The 21,900-nt window shown below is 39.9% G+C and overlaps 1 protein-coding gene across 2 annotated transcripts in view; it reads right to left on the bottom strand.

The window, feature by feature from the left end:
• Positions 1 to 4,155: 4,155 nt before the first annotated feature.
• The window catches only part of si:ch211-269c21.2 (carbohydrate sulfotransferase 8), a 62,523-nt gene continuing 44,778 nt past the window's right edge, over positions 4,156 to 21,900 (bottom strand). For both annotated transcript variants that reach the window (XM_034305850.2, XM_026917746.3), the window contains exons 3-5: positions 8,000 to 8,031; positions 6,415 to 6,879; positions 4,156 to 6,246 (exon numbers count right to left, since the gene is read on the bottom strand). In XM_034305850.2, coding sequence (XP_034161741.2) covers positions 5,650 to 6,246; positions 6,415 to 6,879; positions 8,000 to 8,031 — 1,094 coding nt within the window. In that variant the 3' untranslated portion in view covers positions 4,156 to 5,649. The remainder of the gene's footprint in view (positions 6,247 to 6,414; positions 6,880 to 7,999; positions 8,032 to 21,900) is intronic.

The raw sequence follows: 21,900 nt of genomic DNA, 5'->3' as shown, positions 1-21,900 counted from the left end.
GGACAGGCACTAGATATATTCAGACCACACACACACACACACAAAGGGCAATTTAATGCAGCTAATCAACCTAGTGGGCGGAAACCGGAAACACAAGGAGAACATGCAAACCTTCAGACAGACAGTAACCCGAGCTCAGGACCGAACCGGAAACCCTGGAGCTGTGATACAGCAGTGTGACCCACTGAGCCGCCATGTAGCTGCAGCCCCAGCACTTTACATCCGCCTTAACTAAAAAAATATACAACTTTGAAATGAAAAAATTTTCCATATAAGGGAATGTGTTCTTATTACATCATGATTATAGGCAGCTGTCTGTGCACTTCGATAACATTCTAGAACAATATCTTGTACAACGGCGCTTGTCTAGGTCACGTGACATGGCTGATTGCTTTTTGGAGCACTGTGTGGCGAAATGTCTGTCGGTGCGATTTATTGCATGGAAGAATTTTGCAGGAAAGATTGGCCTAGAAATGATTTCCATTTCCAATTGGAGCTGACTTGGACTAAAGGGTGTTAAACTGGGCGCTGTGACAGTTTAACCCCTGCGTGTGTTCGGAAACTTCTACACTTGCAAATACTAGTCCATTTTCCACTCCCCAGACAAAACATACAGCAAGTGCAACACTTTGCATTTGCATTCAAAATTAGGCTATGTTTCAAATTATTTGGACTAAACGATATTGCCAACTGATGCCTTTTTCTTCCTCGCCGTTGGCTGAAATTAGTTTCCCTCGTCAGAGCAAAGCAGCAGGAAGACAAGATATTTTTGCTCAATTAAAGCAGCAAGCCCGGAGTTAGTTCAATTACTTGAGGCAGGAGGAAGATGTAAATTTAAAGATTTAAATAGCTTAGGATGTCGCCTCGAGCGCCCGCACTTAATTTCCTTCATTTACGGGGGATGTGAGAAAGAGATGGGAATAAACGGGTTATCCAAATGATGTGCATCCCAGTAACATAGCCTCTGTGTGCATATAACACTATCTATCGCCCCATGTTGCAGCTTCCATTCAACTTCATGGAAATTGCCTAGAGGAGAGAAAAAAAAAACCACAGCCTCTCTTGCTGAGATTTTGGAACAGCATAACTGTTTTAAGAGATCTTTACAAACCTGTATGAAAACTAGGTTGCATGCACCAAATACACATTATCACACACACACACACACACACACACACACACATATATATATATATATATATATATATATATATATATATATATATATATATATATATATATATAAAGCTTGTAGCTCAAATGAGTAGACTGGCATTTAAAAATATGGTCTAAATATGGTTTAATTATTGCAGCATAAGTATAATGAATCCTTATTTATTTATTTTATCTGTAAATGCGTTTTTATATACAGTACGAATTCAGGAACGAAACTTATCCCATTAACAAAGTAAATATTATCTGTTTAGTATCATATTAATGATGACATTTTTTTAAAGCGCCCTCCGACACCTTCACGCCACAGAGGCGCCATCTGCTGGATGTTAGCAGTATTACACCTCTACATATCATTTATATCCCCGGCTCACGTGAATCTGCACCTGTTCCGGAAGTACCACGGCCTGGCCAGAGTGATCCCGGAAGTACACACGTGCACATCGTGAAATATAATATCTTATAATATCAGTTATCAAAACTTCAGTTTCCAGTGATTTCTGATTAGAGCTTTGATGATAATATGCTCATGAACTTACCTGAATATAGTATTCAGTGTTTGCTTAGTCTAATCAACTGATCATTTTAAATACAACTTACACCTTAACACATTATTAAGGCTAAATTAATGCTCTCTGAAATTGGACAGGTGTAGATTAGAAAAACATCACCTGGACTTTTTCCAGTCTTCAGCTGCCAGTTTCAGTGGGCCTGTGATCATTGTGGTCTCCGAGTCCTGTTCTCGGTTGACGGGAGTGGAACCCGATGTGTTCTTCTGCTCTTGTACATCTGCTTCAAGGTCTGAAGTGTTGCTTTTCTGCTCACCACGGTTGTAAAGAGTGGTAGCCCTCCTGTCATCTTCAACCTTGTGCATTTCCCACAGAACTGCCCCTCACTGGGTGGTTTTTGTTTTTTTGCGCCATTCTGTGTAAACTCTAGAGACTGCTGCGCATGAAGATCAGGAGATCAGGAGTTCATCTGGTACAGTCAGTCACTGAGAGACACTTTCCCCCATTCTGATGTTTGATGTGAACACTAACTGAAGCTCTTGACCTGTTAACTGCATGACAGGTGTTCCTAATAAAGTGGTTGTTCAGTGTATATGGTCTATTAAATAGAATGTACACAGATGAGAGATTCTTAGCTACATCTTCAACAATGTCCTGTCAGTCCATGTTTCTGCTCCTTTTCCGTTCCCTGTACACTTGGGTCACATCACCAGAATCCTACCCTCCTTATTCACCAGTCTGAGGTTTGTTGTGTGATTCTTGTGCTAGATTAATGACCCACTGGGTTACTTGTGGTGTTTAACTACAAACACCAGGCAGACAGGATTCTAAGAAACAGAACAGTTGTACATTTCTTTGTTCTGTAACCTTCATGACAAATAGCAGCTGATTTGATGTGCCCTTTGAGTGGCGCAATCTGAGATGTCAGAGCCCGAGGCTGTCCCTCAGAGAGAGAGAGAGAGAGAGAGAGGGAGAGAGAGGGAGAGAGAGGGAGGGGTAATAAGAGGGGTGTGGGGTGAAAGTGCCCTGAATGCCCGAGGCAAGGGGAGAGGGGACAGGCTTACTGTAGCACGAGAGGGGGAGGGAGCGAAGCAGATCACTGCTGATGTAGAGAAACAACAATAACTTTATAAAAGAGGCTTTCACATACATTCTTAATTATAAAAATATACAGTTTTACATTGGAATCATATTATATAGTTGACCTTAAAGCATATTATTCTGGGAATTTAAGCGGTTAAAATGACTACAGGCCATAAATAATATGACAATAACAAATAATAAAACACTGAACATGTACAATGCATTTCCACTGTACATGCCATATAAGACCCATGAATCAAACACAATCTATAACAGGAGTCAAACAAATCTGTTGTATTACACCACATTAAAACCAGTTTATTTGGTTAAAATTTGGTAATCCACCTCCCCAAATTATTTAAATAATCTAATCTGAATACATCATCAACAGTAAAAAAGGCAATGGCACATAGATATACATTCAACTTTAAAATTAAGATGCTGTCATTACTTTGTGAGGTACATACTTTTTTTTTATACATTACTATATGTCTTCCTTTAAACTCAAACATTCCCAACAAGTAAAAATGTGGATATGTGCTGACCGGCAGTATGCTGTAAGGCTAAAGGCATGCTACACTGTGTTTTATGGTTCCGTACAGAACACCAAATCACATCAGACATCCACATCATAGACTTCGAACATCCATCATTCATCAATAGCCCAATAACAGTGTGTGTTTAAGCTACTGGTGGCATCCTGACACAAAAACTGTGCAAAGAGAGAAATGGTCAGGACAACAAATTAAAGGTGAAATGGATGATCATTTTAGAACAAATAATCAGATTAAAGTGGAAAAGCAGTTCTTATAAACACAATCAGTTAGTTCTGCACTGTATTGGAATACCGTGCAAACCTGGTAAAGAACAATGTATAAATAATTAATACTTCATTTAGATCTTAAAAATAGTACAGATTAATCCTTAAATATACCACAGCACTGTTTTGATTTCTCAGTTCTGATTGGTCCGAAGGTGTTGATTAATTTTCTATAACAGAAGCTCTGACTGTAATTCAAACCACAGGTTAATTAATGCATTCCTTCTAATTTGTTTCCGTAGTAACAACTCATTCACAGGAACTTTTACTGTAGATGCTCACATAATTTAAGCCTAAATAAACAGTCAGGCTTGTGCGATATTGTAATTTACCATTTACCAGTTTACAAAAAAAAATAAAAAATCATAATAAAAAATTTATTCATCCAAAACCATCTAAAAAAGTCAGGAAAATGAGCATTTCTGCCATTTCAGGTTTACGGAAAATAGGGACAGCTGTGAAACATCAGCTGGATGGTGGATTTTTAGGAGATTCTGCAGTAAACAGTAAAAAAAAAACCAGCACATTAATGATATATTTCTTTTACAAAGCAGTTATTTTTTGTCCTCATGGTCGAGATTTTGACTTGATTTTCTGCTGCTCAAAGTGTTTGAACGCGTCTGAGTGCTGACTGCACATACAGCAAACAAAGCGTATTTAATCACTTTCTAATGATCATGATCATTAATATGTGTTAGATCTGACACTTTGTTGTAGGTCTATTTAATATTATTAGTTCAAAATTGTTATCCTTTTTTCTCTTGTGGCCGAGAATTGAAAACACATAGTTAAATGATGTTAAATATATCCTTGTATACTGTTAGCTAAGCTGAACATACATCGATACATTTTATTCATCACACCTCCCAGTCAATTTTATCTCCCATTAATGAACTCCAAACTTTCCCTTTAAGCCTAGTACAGAGCATGTGAGTTAGGGAGAAGGGGTCAAGGCATCTAGCCAGAGTCAGTTAATACTGAGAGTTCAAAATGTCTGCACAAATCATTTCAGGTTCATGTGTCCAATGGCTCATCTGCTGTTTTATTGTGGAGAAAAAGACTGCTCTTTTGGCATATTTTTAAGGGATAACTGGTACTAATGTTCCCCCATGTTAAAATGCAGAGCTTCTCAGCGAAATGTGTAAAGGTTGGCAGTTCTGGTAATATAATATAATCGGAGTAAACGTTACTGGATATCGTGGCAGTGTAATATCGTGTGGAGATGATTAAATCATTATATCGCACAAGCCTGTTAATTATAAACAAATACTTTTAAAAAGTGTTGTTATTTAACAACAAAAAATATATAAATGTCACTCCTTTTTGTAAGGAGACGTTTATTCAATGTTTATGAAAGAAGACTTCAGTCAGTGTGAGTGCTCTGAGGTAAAGCTGTTCCATTATGTTTTCCATCATGGTAAAATCTTCAGGACAGATGGCTTTGTGCTTAGCGATTTTTAGTTATATTGAGGTTTTATGTTTCTTATTAGCTTCAAGAGAGAGAAAAAGAGAGGCTAGGTTTATAGCTGTTATAATGAAAGTGATAACAGCAACTAACCTGTTTCACAGATATTACACATTATGTGGTATAAGAGGAATAAAACACTTTGGGATGTGCTGTTATAAAAAAAAAAGATTGCATTAGGGCACATCACACCACCCAGTCGTAAATTGTTTTCCTATAATAGAACACGCCATCATGTTTTATTCCTTCATAATATCCCCGTTTATGCCTTTTGATGGATTGGCATTCCAGCCAGGGTGTATTTCCTGCCTCATTCCCAGTGTTCCCGGGATAGGCTCCGGATCCACGGCGACACTGATCAGGATAAAGCGATTACTGAAAGTGAGTGACAGAGTGAGTGATAATGTCTACGTTTATGAGATCTGAAAGAGTAGTGTAGGCTTGCACAAACCAGTTTGCCGAAGCCAGAATAAACAGACTGATGAATTACATTAAAAAGCGAAATTAAATAAAGAAAATAATTAATAATTAGACTGAAGTAAAACACAAACAACAGACCAACAACTGAAAAGTTCTCAGTCTATACATTCACAAACTCCTCAGTGTAAATCTGAGAATGGCTTGGAATAGTTGAACATTAGATAATCCATATAGAAAAAGTCATAGGTTTTCTGCCTCTCATTTAAACTCAGCTGAGAAAAATACTCTTGTGTAATGCGTGAGGATGTCCTGGCTGCATTCGGGTTCCTGTCTTTAAAGCTGGGGAAAGTCAGGTTAGCAGGCGCTCCGATATGCCTAAGGAGGAAATTAGCTTCCTCTTCGATTGTCTCAAACTTGCCAATGAAGTCGTAGTCTATGAGGCAGGGGCTGCAAAGCTGCACCACACGCTCCCAGTGGATATCCATCCCCACAGGACGCCGAACATCGAGCAGGTACTGGATGAACTCTTTGAAGGTCACACCCTCTCCAGTGAGCAGGGCTGACCTCGATGCATTAGCACGGTACTTGGCAATGATGGGCTTCCCAAACACTGGGTGATAGTACGAGTTCGGGCTCTCAAACTTGTCCCGAAAAGCTGAGACAAGCCTCTCGAAGGGCTCCCTCAGGAAGAGCACTTTGGTGTAGGTATTCAGGCGATGGGCAATTTGTTTGTGGTCGAAAGAGTCCAGTCGCTTTAAGTGGTTCGCATAATGCACCTGTTCATACAGGGGAGAATATAAACAGCAAAGACAGTAAAAAGGTTAACTACATTACAATCATTGACATAAAGACCAAATTCAGTTTAATATTTTAACAGAACTTTACATTAATGAAAACTAAACTAGAATTTGTGACTGTTGCTTTAGGCTGTTCCCATAATGCACCTGTTCATGTCGGAGCTCCCTTGTGGAGGACGCCTGGCCCTGCAGGACCATCAGCACACGCTTCCAGTTGGAGCAGCCTGCCTTGGGCACCTCACAGTACAGGAGCTTGTGTGTGTCCTCTACATAGATGCGGGACACCTGCCTGCGGCTTACGGTCCTCGTGAGGCTTCTGTATTTGGCACACACGTCTCTCATCAGCTTGCGGCGGGACTGCTGTATTTGGGTCAGCCTGTGAATGTGATTGGAAGCCTGGCCAGCAGGAGTGCTGTTGAGCTGCCGAAGCACGGCTGAACTCTTCAGAAGGAGCTTGCGATAGTTCTTGGTGATTTGCGGTGCGATGCCTTTGGAGTGAGTGACAAGAGACCGTTGATTCCAGAGTTTTCCTGGGCGAACACGACTGAGCTTTTGGCTGTCTTTTGGACTAGAGGTGTGTGTGTTATTGTCTAGACAATAAGGGCACTGGTCCTGGAAAGAAAATGAAGATTTAATTATAGATAAGCTATATAGTAGCAGAATTCAGAATGAGTAACAGAGCAGTCACTGAAACAATCACTTACTGAATGTATCTAAGCCAATTTGTTACCTCTATATAAGCTTGTGAATATCAGTTGATTATATATCATTAATTGAGGAAGCAAAAAAAAAAACCAAACAAGTGAAATATGATTGATTTCATAGTTCCTTTTTCTGCTTAAATGTAAATTCTTGACAAGTATTTTCTTAAGTTCTCATTTTTTCACTGCTGCAAATGACTACTAATAAATGGAATTATTAATTTATTGCACTTCTGCTATATATGATTTCAAAAGGTAGTACAGTAATTTTATGATTTTTTTCAAAGCTCATTTTGAACACATTTGCCAAAGGGAAATCTAAGTTGAAATACTGAGATATAGACAGGTGACAAAGGAAAAAGCAATATAAAGTGTCTTAATAAGGTGTTGAGGCATCACAAGTGACCAAAACAGCTTCAGAACACAAGTCTTTGGAACTGTACTGGAAGGATGAACACCAAAACCAAAAGATATTCCCTCAGTTGGTGTTTTGATGATGGTGTTAGAGACCGCTGTCTGACACATCACTCCAAAATCTCCCACCAGTGTTCTACTGGGTTGAGATCTGGTAACTGTGAAGGCCATAGCATATTATTTACAGCATTTTCATCCTCATCAAGCCATTCAGCGAGCCCTCGTGCCCTGTGGAGAGGGGCGGGGTCATCCTGGAAGAAACCACTCCCATCAGAATATAAATGTTTCATTATAGGATAACAGTGATCAGTCAGAAAAACTTTGCATTGATTTGCAGTGACACTTCCTTCTAAATGGACAAGTAGATCCAAAGCATGCTGACAAAATAAATAAATGCCCCGTACACCATAAAAGAGCCAAGTTTTTCCTCCTTAAATTTGTCACCATTGACTGACATTATATTTGTTCAAGCACAACCACAGTGTGGCGCTCCTGTGCAATTTTTTTTAGGTCTGCTAGTTAATTTAGAAGAAACAGAACACTTTTAACTGAGATGATGGGATTAGTACCTGAGATTTTATTCTAATGCGCAGAAAATGTGAACTTAATTTACTCACCGGCTGCTGTTGTGGGAATATGAGCTTTCCACCTACACAAGAAGAGAAACAGAGCAATGTTTTAATTTAGTATCTTTTCTCACAGTGACTAAACCACTCCAGCTTAAAGCAGTGAGGTGCATCTGAACCCGCTGCTCTTAAAGAATACCAAATCTCTCTCTCTCTTTCCCTCTCTCTCTCTCTCTCTCTCTCTCTCTCCCTCTCTCTCTTACATTTGCTTTGCATCAACTCCTAGAGATACAGTGAAGGAAAAGGGTGAGGAGATGGAGCAAGGCAGTGTACGGAAGAGAGAGGCACAGGGAGGCTGACTCCCACGGCCGGCACTAATGTTTATGCCACTGCTCACTGCAGCATCCAGATGGCAACTCAGCAGCGTCAGGAACATCATTAACACCAAGGTTACTATATGCAAAACATAGGTGTGTGCAAGAAGAATAAGAAGTTATCATAAGCAAAAAAAAAAAAAAAAAATCCTAAAAAAATGCCCCAGTCAGTATCATTCACTATAAATAATAGCAAAGTAAGCCCTATGAGAATGATGTACCTATTAGTTAGAGGTAATAAGGGATTTAAAAAAAATAATTTCTGCTGCTTTAAGGTTCTGCAAGTGTGTCTAAAAATGTGATATCTCACTAGTGCCGAGTTTGCAAATTATTGACAGCTGAGGCTTCTCCCCAGCTGCTTCACTAGCGGCAGTGCCTGGCTCTCCATCGTGAAGCAGAGATTAGACCAAGACGTGAGTCACACTCAGACAGGCATGAGTTTGGACGAGGTGTCTGAGTGCCTTGACACCGGACCTATAGTGGGCCGGAAATGTAATCTCTCCTCTCTGTCTCTCACACTCTCTTTATCTCTCTTACTATCATATGTCTTTCCTGTATTATAGTTAATAATCACTATGTTGTATAGACTACTGAGGAAATAGAATCTGGTACGTAATTAGTAATGTAATCAACTATTTAATTACTATCTTCTGATCTGATTACCTTCAGACTGCTTCTGATCTAACTGGGTCGGATTTCAATAGACTTCTGTGAACCAAAACAATGTCCTGTTTTAATAAACATAGAAAAATAAAGAGGGACATACAGTCACCAGCCACTTTAATAATGCCTGCTCATTCACACAAATTCATACAATCATGCTGATACAGAGCAAGAGCTTCAGTTAATGTTCACATCAAACATCAGAATGGGTGAAAAATGTAATCTCATTGACTTTGACCACTGCATGGCTGTTGGTGTCAGATGGGCAGGTTTGAGTATTCATGCACAGTCTCTAGAGTTTACACAGAATGGAGTGTAAAACAAAAACTATCCAGTGAGAGGCAGTTCTGTGGGAAATGCCTCGCTGATGAGAGGTGAGAGGAGAATGGCCAGACTGATGGTAACACTCTCAAATAACCACTCTTTACAACTATGGTGAGCAGAAAAGCATCTCAGAACACACAACACGTCAAAGCTTGAGGCAGATGGCCCACAAAAGGAGAAGACCACATTGAGTTCCTCTCCCATCAGCCAAGAATTGGAATCTGAGGCTACAGTAAGTACAGGCTCACCAAAACTGGACAGCTGATGAGTGGAATGTTCCAATCTTCAACTGCCTGTGCTCACTGTAGCTGTCACTGTTGGAGACAGTATCCTTCATCAACTGTTAATATTATTACCAAAAAAGAGCTAAAGTTCTTCTTTACAAAACTCTAAGTGACCATTCGATCCAGCCACTATCTTTAGGATATTATAAGTCTAAATCCTGATGGTGCCACAGCCATTCAAGCCTAAGGCACAGATCAAGTTAATCATGGCCCAGTTTCCCAAAAGCATCATAAAATTAATATCACCTTAACTTCTAGAGATCGAGTTTTATGTGATGCTTAAAAACTCTCAACTAATAATGAACTCTGTGCCGCAATGCCTTCGGGGAACTCAACTCAGATCAGAACACAGATCAGTTACTGCGCTTCTCCAAGTGCGTTTAGCTAGCCTACCTAGCTAGAGTTGAGTGCACACCCTTAGGACAGAGGAAGAAGTCAGTGTGTTGCATTACACATTACATTACTTCATTATTGCAGTTTACAAAAATTGCCAAATAGTCACATATAGTTAATAGTTAAATAGTTTAAGATATTTATAGCGAAAAGTACAATTCAGTTTGCAGCTTCCCTTTCTGAATACGATATAAATATTCTCTAACACCTTTACTCAACCTTTGCCTTTATAACCTCCAACATTTTTCTGTACCTTTGAACAGCCTTTGAAATTCTATATTCTCTAGAATGCTACAGATTATAGTTATTTTTTCCCTGAAAAAAAAAAAAACACAGGGAATGCAAACTTTTGCACTTTCATTTAGTTAACAGTCACTTTATCATCTACTATTGAGTGTGCTTGAATAGTTAACTACAAGAAATCACACAAATCATGTCATCTCAGTCTCAGCCATTACTGAGTGAATGATGAGTAGATTATGATTTGTCACTTCAATAACGTAAGCAAATAATCCATAAAATAGTAACAATTGTCATTAAATAGTAAATGTCTTGTAAGAGTCAGTTTTTTCCACTTCAATTACAAGCTCATGCTTTTTCTAATCAGACTGTATAGTCAAGATTAATAATAACACTGATTATCACCTTTTTAAGTTACAGAACAGTTTATAGGAAGCACATACCTGTAAACTTCACTGAATACTTTTCCAGTGTGCATGGACTCTGAAGTTCCTTGATTATGATTATAATGGTTGTACATTTATACTCCTAAATAATTTTAAATGCACCTGCAGGAAGCAGGCTCTTGGACAGACTATGGTTGTTCATAAAGAGACTTTGAATTTCAAACAAATTCCACAACATATTCATTATGTCTCCTCTCTTTTATTCATAGATGCAGAACCCTGCTGATGTGCCCAGGTTTCAGCATAATATTTGTCCCCGCATGAAGCTCAGCTTTAGACTTATAAAGAAAGCAGAAAGCTGTGTAAGTGCTACGTCTGCCGACTCAATGCGCCAAAGTGATACAATATGCCAACACAATTGCACCAGTCTGTATCTAATGACCGCTACCTGCAACTGAAGCTTGAAACATAACTGTAATTGCAATTACATTATGAAAGCAAGAGAAATAAAAAGAGTCGCGTGTAGTGACCTGACAGTAGCAGTGTGAAATGTTGTTCAACACTAAACTGCCATGTACAAGCAGTGTGGAATAAGTGAAGGAAAATGGAAGCAGAGAGGAAAAGTACAGATGATCGGTGTTAAACGACTAAATGTCGTCAGCAAGCTCTCCTCCCTACAGGTCCTGGCACATCTCTCAGGTCTATTAGATCAGAGTCATGGCACAGACAGGCAGAATAAACGACACGACTTGGAGCTGGAGAGCAGCACGTCAGCACAGTGGGTGCTGGCAAAGATGGAGCACTGCACACAGCGCTCTGATTCAACTCTCCTTATAGCCTTCAGGATAACTAAGAGTCTTGTGTGGAAGAACTGAGTCCTGTGGAAGAACCTGTGCCCTGGTATTGGGCTCGGCTATATATTCACCAGGGTTGAATCTGAAATAATAATATGTAGTATGTCCTTAACTTATGCTATGTAACGACGAGGTGGTGTGATGTGGCCAAATGTGAAGCAGAGTTACTGTTACCACACTGACGTTGACTGTTTTCCAGTGAAAGCGCATGCCAAAGTGTTTAATTCCTCTTATACCATGGCAATTTTCCAACAAGTACAATTTTTTTTATTCAAGAACGACACTATAGTTTTTATTACTTACATTATAAGAGCTATAAACAATCGTTCCCTCACCAGCAATTTACTCTCTTTTAAGAGGGAAATATAAGACAAAAAATTCATCATGCCATGTTACTGAGAAACTGCAATGTGCAAACTCCTCTGTCCTGAAGACTTTTCTGTGTTGGAAAACATTTAGCTGTTTAAAATTGCATTGTGCAGACAGTCACCATCCAGTTTAACAGCAATACCTGTATACCTGCACATTCATGCAGTTATCCAATCAGCCAATCATGTGGCAGCAGCGCAATGCATAAAATCAAGCCGATACAGATCAAGAGCTTCAGTTAATGAAACATCAAAATGGGGAAAATATGATCTCTGTGATTTTCACTGTAACATGGTTGTTGGTGCTAGATGGGCTGGTCTGAGTATTTCAAAAACTCTTGGTATTTTCAGGCACAACAAGCAGTTCACACAGAATGGTGCAAAAACCAAAAAAACACCTTGTTGATGAGGGAGGTCAGAGGAGAATACAAACTACTGGTTTGAGCTGACAGGAAGGTTATAGTAATTCAAGTAATCACTCTTTACAACTGTGGTGAGCAGAAAAGCATCTCAGCATGCACTACATGTCAAGCATTGAGGCGGATGGGCTACAACAGCAGAAGAACACATCCTGTCAGCCAGAACAGGAATCTGAGGGGCAGCTGAAGATAGAAAAAAAGACTGTCAGGGTATGTGTAACTGTAATATTCACATTGTAGAGGTGCTAAAGGACAGGAACGTATCCGACATCAAGCCATGGGCCGCTAAAAACAACATTGTGGTTAATTTTAGCTGTTATCATCTATCAGTGCCTAAGCTGACAGGTGTGAGTGAGCCAAAGTAGGGCACAGACACAGGCGTATTCATGAGTAAAAAACCTGTCATTGTGGCACAGCTGATTTACATTCCAGTCCTGACATGGGAAGAATCAAGTGCTCACCAACACAAGCAGACTTTAGTTACTGAGTAATAAGGTTAAACAGAACATTATCCAGTTCGTGCACATGATCAAGATTAAATGAACCTCGAAATGTTAAATCAATATAAGGTCATATGTGGTATCGGTGGCTAATTGCACTCATAATTACCGAAGCAAAGCAGATGGTGTCATGGATTATTTCACACACACCATACTGCGACGGCTCCTGCGAAGCCTGAGCCTAATCTTAGCGCCGACTGCCAGTTTCACTGTCTCAGACTCGGTGGTGTGTGTGTCAGTATGGGGGCTGATATCCATGTTCCTGAATCCAAGAATGTGTTTCAGAAAGTGTTGCTCCATGGTGGGTGTGTGTGTGTGTGTGTGTGTGTGTGTGAATGTGCGTGTGCGTCAGGTAGCTCTAAAAAAGGAGGCCTATAATATAAGGAAATATTCAAAATCGGTGTCATCTCAACAATACCAGTAATTGTATATTGAAAAATAAGCTAGAATGTTTATGTATTTTAGAAATATAAGGCAAACCTGCCATAACAATAAAATATTAAAACGACAATTTACATACAGGACGCAAGTATATTTTGTTACTTTCCCTTGTTAACATGGATATTTGTGTTTCCCTTATTGTAACTATGTCCCAGCTATAGAATAGTTTGCGCTCTGGCGTTATGTGATGCTGTTGCTGTTGCCACCTGCTTGTCTCACAAAAATCTTTAGATTTAAATCCCACTGTATAAATATCCTGACGTTTGTATATCATGATGTCTGTAGGGGTGGACAAATCGCTATCCCGGGCACTTTGGAAAAGCAACTTACACATCAGTTTTTCATTCACAGTTTTCCAGCTGACAAGCAGATTGAGTAAACAGTTAACATAACACCAACATTTTACTTCACTCATCCAACAACTGGAGAAAGAAACAGCTCTACTTCCTGTTAGCTTTCACAAAAGAAAACTTTTATTTAATGTTTGTTTAAATGCAACACGGTCCAATTGGTTTATACTCTATATTTCTTGACTTGACTCTGTGGCGCACGCTATTCTTTTTCAAACCCCGCCACCTGCAGCACTACACCATGTGAATCGGGGACATGGTCTGGCGCTATTTTTTACTTGAACAGATCTTTCCAGAATCAGGAGTACAGCGCGATGTGGAAACAGTGACTACACTGAAGAAAATACAGTACAGCACGCCACAAAAACTGTAATTCTAATGCTAGCACAACATACAGCCACATCATATTTAAACACTTCATCAAGCAAAAATGAAGACACTAACCAGACGAACAGTGTTTTTAAGTTAAACCACAGCGAAAAGACTTTCCTCCTTTTTGTCGAGGGTACGAACATGATGCTTCATCACCAGAGACGTTATAACGATACAACAGAGACTACAGCTTCATAAAACAACTCCTCTCTTATTTTTCACAGTCTGTTTTAATGCATATAATAAGCTCATCATACTTTGGAGTTACAGCTATAAAGCTACAGAGTACAGCTCTACACAGTCATTCCCACACCAGACTCTCTTGATGTTAATCCGTTTATGCGGAGCCTCCACCATACAAGATCCTGTACTTTCTCTCTGACTTTATCTGATCTCAGCCAGGCTATATATCAATATTTATATCTGGCAGACAGAAGACGGAAGAAAAGTAAACATCTCTAGACACCAAAGCCAGCAGGGAAAAGAAAAGTAAATGTATATTGACAAAAGGTTTTTGTGTCTGTGTCACTATACGACTGATTGGATTGGGGGGTGGATGGATGAATTGGATTGATGAATGGATGAATGCGAAGATGGATGGATAGAAAGCTGTCTAAGTGCTTTTTTTTTGTCCTCCTACCAGACTTCAGACTATTTACAACACAATTCAAAATACAGGAGAATAGGAGAATAACACCTACCTTCACCCTTATTTTTTTTTCCAAAAAAAAAAAAAGAAAAGAAATCCTTTCAAGTACACTTTGGGAGTGTGAACTTCTGCAGCAGTCTGGTCTTTTATTTAGAGTCTGTCTCCTCATTTATTGTGAGGCACTTCACTTGTTTACTCCTGTTGTGTTAGCAGACCCCCTGATGCCGTCGCCGTCTGTTGTGTGCTGCTGTGCTGAAAGTCAGAACGTGCATGTTTCCTCATCAGTGTGCTTCTGTCTCTGCCCCCGACATACCCACGACGAGCCTGCATGCTCTCCAACTCTTCATTAACTTTATTAGCATGCATCTCTCTCCTTACTTTTAAGTTTTCTAACTCTCTAAAGTGCAGAGAGTTGATGCTCATATGATGGACACCTCGCCGCATTATAATTATTTATAAGAAAAGCAGACATGATTATGATGATTAAGATGCAGCATGTTAATGCCAGGACATGATAAATTGGTTAGAATCCAAAGATAAGCATTAGTGACCAACTTACTAAAGCACAGACAATGACTACAATAACATGTTCAATGAGGAGTAAACACCTGTTACTTGGCTCATACTCTACGTGTATGTCCATCCTGTTTTATCAGCCAGGTCATGTATTATGCACACCCAGTTTTGTATACAGACAAGACTTGGCAGTTTCACTGGCTCACACATTATCCTTGTGTATCAACAGGAAGAAATACTAAGTGAATGATGTCATTCAAATACCGTGTTGAATGGTTCTTGAGTATTACTATTTATTCATATTAGTTTCTGTGTGCTTCTGTACATGTATTAAAAAGGAGTTAAAAAAGGAAACAAAAAAAGAACCTTAATCTGCTTTTTCTTTACTTCTCTTTACAATTATCTTCCATGCAGCAGGTATGAAGCACTTCAAATGCAACAGCCCTCAACACCCAAAAGAAACATGGCCTAGAACAAATGACATACATTTATTTTGTTTTACAAAAAGAAATCAGTTGTAGCTTTTGCAAGGTAGGCTTATGATCTGTAGAAAAAAAAAGCATCCATTATTGCAAAGCCATCCATTACTGACTACTGAAATGGTGGCAGACCATGTATGGCCTGTCTCACTGGAGCTGGAGTTTCCATTGTCCATGGACATATCAGCAGGAGCAATCACTCGCAGTTGGAAACCTGAACTGCAGGTGGCTTTGCTGTGTACGCTCTATCCACCCTTTCTTTTGTTGCCATGTGGAGACCATCTCCCTCGTCTGCATGGGAGTGGAGGAGATGCCATTATGTTGAATCTTTCCACTCCACTATTATCTTCCGGAGTGCAAGTATAAGCTGTGCCTCATTAATTGTTGTGATAGATATTCATCAAAATGCATCACAATGCAGTGCCAGCAAGTAACCCAGTGGGTGTGTTCCTGCTTCACTGTGGCAAGACTTGTTGGCAAGATGTGTGCTGGCTGGCTGGCTGGACCTAAATGGATTGGACAGGATTGGATCTGATGCAGATTCAAGCTCATCAAGGGATATACCTGGCTGGAGAGGAAAATAGGAACAGATGGGGCTAGCCTTTAGAAAGTATGGAACACAAGTTCATGCATTTCTGCCATGCATGAAGTGTAACTGGTAAATGAAGTGCTCTGACCAACGATTGTGTCTCAGTCATTTGTGGCCAGAGCCTGATATTGCTAGTAGTGCTGTTAAGCTCTGGTGATCTGTCCTGATATGCAATCTCCAGCATAGACCAAAGCCTTACATTTGTCCACAGAATACCACTGGTCTGTAGTGGTTAGAGCATGTAAAGCAAAGACATCTGGTTGCTCAATGTCATTCTGAAGCTGTCAGAACACCACATCCACTGCAGCAGCTGATATGTGACAGCTAAGAATGGTGGAAGTTGACAGATGAAAGCTTCAGCACACACTATTTGCTCCTTTTTTTAAGGAGCCTGTGAATGGGGTGCCATAGTCTACGAGTATTTGGAGATGGAAGCATGGGTAATATGCAGAAGTCCAAGAAACAAGCAAACCTTATTAGCACAGATGGATTCTGATTAGAGAGTGGTGATGCCCTCAACTGACAGTCGGAGCCCACACAACATGCACTACAATGTTACTGAGATACGCAGTGACCCTTCCAGAAATAACTGCAGACATCTCCTTTGGGAAGCAGCTGTAGGATGAACTCAGGACAAAAGGCATACCTGTGTTTATAAAATAGTACAGAGCAACAAAAGAGGTCACGTAACAGAAGGTTAACCTTGGCAAGCTAGACAACCCTTGGAAGAAGAAGGAGGGCAAATGGTGTGAAGTGAGTAAGTCCATGAAGGGTGGCCAAAGAGGAGTATATGGCTTGTACAAAAAAAAATTCTTGTACGTATCGACGTTTAAGAGAGTTGCTGCAGAGAGTTGTTCAACATGAGTGGAACGGCTATGTTCTGAAAGATATATGACCTGCATTCAGTGCATCCAGAACTGGCTGTGTGTGCTTTCCTGTTGCTGTCTGGACTGCTACAGAATAGCAATTGGTGAAAAAAGTTTCTACATACCTGCCAACAAGCAGGGCACTGGTGTTCTCAAGACGCATTCCAATGTAACCCACAATCTCCAGAAGCATGCCTGTTCTTTTATTGTACTTGTTAACTGTCATCTGCACTGGGAAATGGTTCTTGTACCATGGTATGGAGATGATCTACAATGCCGAATTAAGTAGAAGTTGTGTGCATTGCAAGGAATGCAGACCATTCAACAGCCAAGTCCGCTTTTGACTAATTCTGGAGGACAAAATTTAAATCACTTTGCAATTAGATTCTATTGTTAAGTGCTCTGCATTTCTTGCTAGGCAGACACGTCATCAGAACCCAGAAGCAATTTCTCCCAGATTTTAGTGCCCAGTGTTAAATGACTTGATCATATAGCACAAGGATCTGCAATCTTATCCGCAGTGGGTTGGAATGTGCTGCAGGTTTTCATTTCAGCCAAACAGAAGTTGCACGTCATGGCCTTTTGAAGACTCAATTGATTAAATAAGTGGAATTAGGTTGGCTACAGCTTGGATGGAATGAAAACCTGTCGTCACATTGGCCCTTTATGGGTAAGTTTAAAGATCACTCATATGGTGTTCTGAAAAGACATGACTTGGCTAAAACATGTTATTCAGCAGTATAAGCTTCAATCAGTCCATTGGGTCTTTGGTGGACTCTGTACTGCTGTAGTAACACTCTCGGCTCACTAGCAAAGTGTGAGATGTGAGAAGGTTGGTTGCATTGCTCCTGTGCCCTGAGGCAGTTGATGTGAATGAAGGTTTGTCAGGTTGCTGCTCTGCTGATAGTTATGTCAATGGACATTAAAACTTGAGAGTGTATGTCACCATGGGATTAGAGGGACTTTTTGCACTAGGGGTATATCTGTAACTGTTTAGTGCTCCAAATATTTGCATCTGTATCTGTATTCAGATTTAAACATGATGGGGGTGTGGCCTAAACTGGAATTAAAATAAATAAATAAATACGAATCCTACCACTAGGCCCATATAAACACTGGAAAACACTAGGGTAAAAACCCCAGACACTGAAATGCCAGCACTGTCAGTGTGATCTATGAATTCTGGGTTTGACACTTCCTCAACTTCATATCACTCGAGATATGTGTGCAGGACGGTTTTTTTAATCCCACTCACAAATTTAGTTGGTTCCCAAAATATAAACAAACATGTAGCCTAATTTAAACCACCATGACCCTGACCAGGCAGTTACTAAAGACCGCTGCACATTCATGTTAATGAATACAGTCTTTATTTGAGCTTCATATCAGACAGCTTTCTCACACCCACATGGAAATAAAAACCTCCTGCTCATGTGGCATTTTTGTTGTATTCCATGGGATTCCAGTGCCAACATACACCTTAGATGCCATGTGAACCATTCTGGCAATGTAAATAATATATCTTGCACAAAGTGCAAAGGATTAGGGGAAGGTACGTTTTAAAAAGGCCACCTTCACTGCCAAATGTTTGCAGCTTTAATCCGTTTTTTAAACTCAGTTTAAACATCTGCATTCTTCTTCATGTCCGTTTTCCATTAGATTTGTTTAACATGACCCAGAAGATGCAGCATGTGAATACGCCATGACTCTACACAATGGTGGGTTTGAATAGTTTTCTGCCTGGCTAGTTATTGTGCTCACCTGTCTCTTATCCCACCACGCATGCAGTACAGAGCTGTGTGCATGATTCATTGCTGAGTCACAAGCAGCTGGAAGTTGGTTCCCTCATGGGACACCACTGAGTGCTCGGCCTGATTCTCATGCACTGGCTGAGATGAAGAGATTCAGAGCAAGTGAGCTACTGCATGCCAGAGGCTGTGAACTGTGTGAAAATATGCTGTATATCTCATGCACTGATGCTGTTTACACTGCCACATATTATAGCCACTCATATCTCTCCGTATACTGCAATACTGGGAACAAATTAATGTAGAGACTCCCTTCGAATATTATTGTGGAGTGAAGCAAAGGTCACCTGCAGCTCGTAATAGATCCTCAGAGGACATGATGTGCACTGGCTAATATTAAGGCTGAACAAACAATCTAAAAGCCATCACTTCTTTTAACTCCAGTAATAAGCTCCGATGTTGTTTCCCAGATGCTTGACACGACCTCCTTCCTGAAGGATGATGAGGCTGCTGTGTTCCACCTTCTGTTTGCGTAGATTCATCTTAAGATATAATGAAAATGGATTACTCTCTAAATGAAAATCCAGGTCAGCCCACAAACAAGATTGTGCAAGTGCTGTGCTGCATGGGAGAGAGGATTTGAGCGTTTTTCAGTGTTTACAAGTGGAGCAGAAATCTGTGCCGATCTACCTGTATCGATCTTGAGCAGTTTCCTAGGGTAATAGAGCACTCTGCCCTGCTGCTTTGCCAAGCTTTTCTGTATTCTACATGGCTGCTTTGACATTGAAAGTCTTTTGCTTGCACAAAACTATCTCGCATTCTAGACTGAAAACTTTAGATAACTTGGGTATCTTTTTAATGAGATGAATGAACTGAATAGATTTGCACACACAGGTGCAGCAACAGATATTTTGCTGAAGAGAAACCGTTAGTCTTTTGTGGCTGAGTCAAAGCGAATCAAAAATAAATCCACAAAGTAGAATTCAACCAGGGCACAAGCAAGAACCAAAAATCTCAAGCAAACAAAATCTATGACACTGTAATACTAAAAAGCTGTGTTTCGGAACACCTTGAACCATGTGAAGCACCCTCACCTCCATGTCCTCCTCATGAAATCAGGAGCAAGCAATGGTTACAATTATATCCAGTTCTCCAAATTTATAATAAGACAAATACTTGCCAAGGAACTGTATTCTGTATAGGAGCCCTGAGATTGTTCTGTTAACTGGACTCTTTATGGGTCTCCAGTTATTTCATTTGTGGGCACCCTACTGGAATAGCACACGCTGACCCAAAAAGAATGAGCCATTTGAAGGTTTCAAGAACAACATCATATATAGAGAAGGGAAGAAATCGACTGCAATGCCACTCTTGTGCATTAGTGTGAAACGGCTTTCTAAAGGAAGTGGAAATGGTCAAAAACAGAAACTACAGAACATACAATGCCACGAAGCAAACCATTCTGTCTGTGTATCTAAATAACAAGCCTAATAACAGTTTCTTTTTTGTATCAAGAAAACAAAACTGACATTGATTTTCTAAGCACGGTGTCCTCAACTGTGTACAAATCTGTGCATAATTTTCACTGTAAAGTATGTGATCTACTAAAATGAACGTAAGCTTAGATTTGTGCACCTATTTTGACAGTGGTGAAAAATAAAGCCACAAGTGTAATGACTTCGTGGGACTGGACTGCTGATATGTTTAACTTACTATGAAGGTATCAGTGTTAAACACAAATAGGGTCGCTCAAATCTCATAAAAGGCTAACAGACTGGGCATGTTAATGAATGCAGCATGCCTTATCTCATTTTGATAGAGGATGTTACACATTGTGGCATTCGGAGAGAGCGCATTTTTAGGGAACACACGTTTTTCAGCTGAAAGCTACAAGTAGCTCATCAGCATGTACTGATTCCCAACACCAGTATTGACAAATTAATGCCATTAGCTGGGACCTAATTTTAAGAGGAAAACCAGACACACAAATGTGATTCCTGTGCTACCTGTGCATGCTCAAACCCTTTCAACCATATGATTTTTGGCTACCGGCACATTTCAGAGAGAAACTAGGAATATAGTGGTTATTTCCCAACCATCACTGAGTAGTTTGGATGCAATAATTTCTTTTATCCAGGTCCTAATAAAGGCCCACTGGGGCAAGAATCACACTGCCCCATCCTCGCATTATGAACTTTTTTTTAGTGGAGAAGGTAGACAGGCCAGGTAATGGGGTTGCCAGACTGTGCTAGTTAAAAAATACTCTGTGGTTGCCAAGATCTTTTTTATAGCAAATAATCAGAAATTAAATCTAACAAATTTAAACACAAAAGCAAAGTGTAAGTGCATGCAGTACGACTATGATGTACAGAACTATTTCTATTGTAAGATATGTTTATTGCAAAGATTTGGAAAAGGAAAGAGGTATTATGGAGTGGAAAATGTCGTAATGTACATCAGAGATGTGTGTGCACGACAGAGACCCACAGAGTTTCCCAAAAGCTGCAAAAGCTGAGAAAAGGAAGAAGAATGTGTCTCCCTTTTGCCTATGCTTATGCCTAATGCCTATGTTTTTTGCTAGTTTCAGGTCTTTTGTATGTTTTTGAGATGTAGCTGGGCTGGAAAGTTTGCTGAAAATCTACATCTCTGCTCCATAAAAAAGTTTTTTCCCCACATTTCTCTGTGGCACTAGCAAAATGTCAGGCTTTTTGTTTTTGTTTTGGGTGTGTCTATAGTTAAATGACCAGTGACATTCACACACACACACACACACACATACACACACACACACACACACACACACTGTGGCTTTGAACAATTAGTATTTCTTAGGTTTGAAATTGAATTTAAATTTCATTTGTGAATTTGAGACTTCTTATCCATAAGAAACTATTCAGAACCTTTTCTACACAAATGAGACAAATGTGAGTTCTGGTCTGAAAAGACAGTACAATGCTCATTTTTGGTGTTTTTTTCTCCTCCCTGCTGCTACATGAGTTGAATCAGATGTGTGGATTCAGATCCATGCTTTAGCCCACTGGGAATTCAGTGCATTCTTCTGCGTCGCATCTAAAGCTTACACCTTTGTCCACTCACATCGGCTTCTCTCTAGGTCAAGTCCATAATAAGACCCAATA

Source organism: Pangasianodon hypophthalmus, chromosome 7 (genome assembly GCF_027358585.1).
Source record: "Pangasianodon hypophthalmus isolate fPanHyp1 chromosome 7, fPanHyp1.pri, whole genome shotgun sequence".
In the NCBI taxonomy this organism is placed as follows: Eukaryota; Metazoa; Chordata; class Actinopteri; order Siluriformes; family Pangasiidae; genus Pangasianodon; species Pangasianodon hypophthalmus.
The sequence above is the reverse complement of the archived record's forward strand: the minus strand, read 5'-3'. Positions and strand labels throughout refer to the sequence as shown.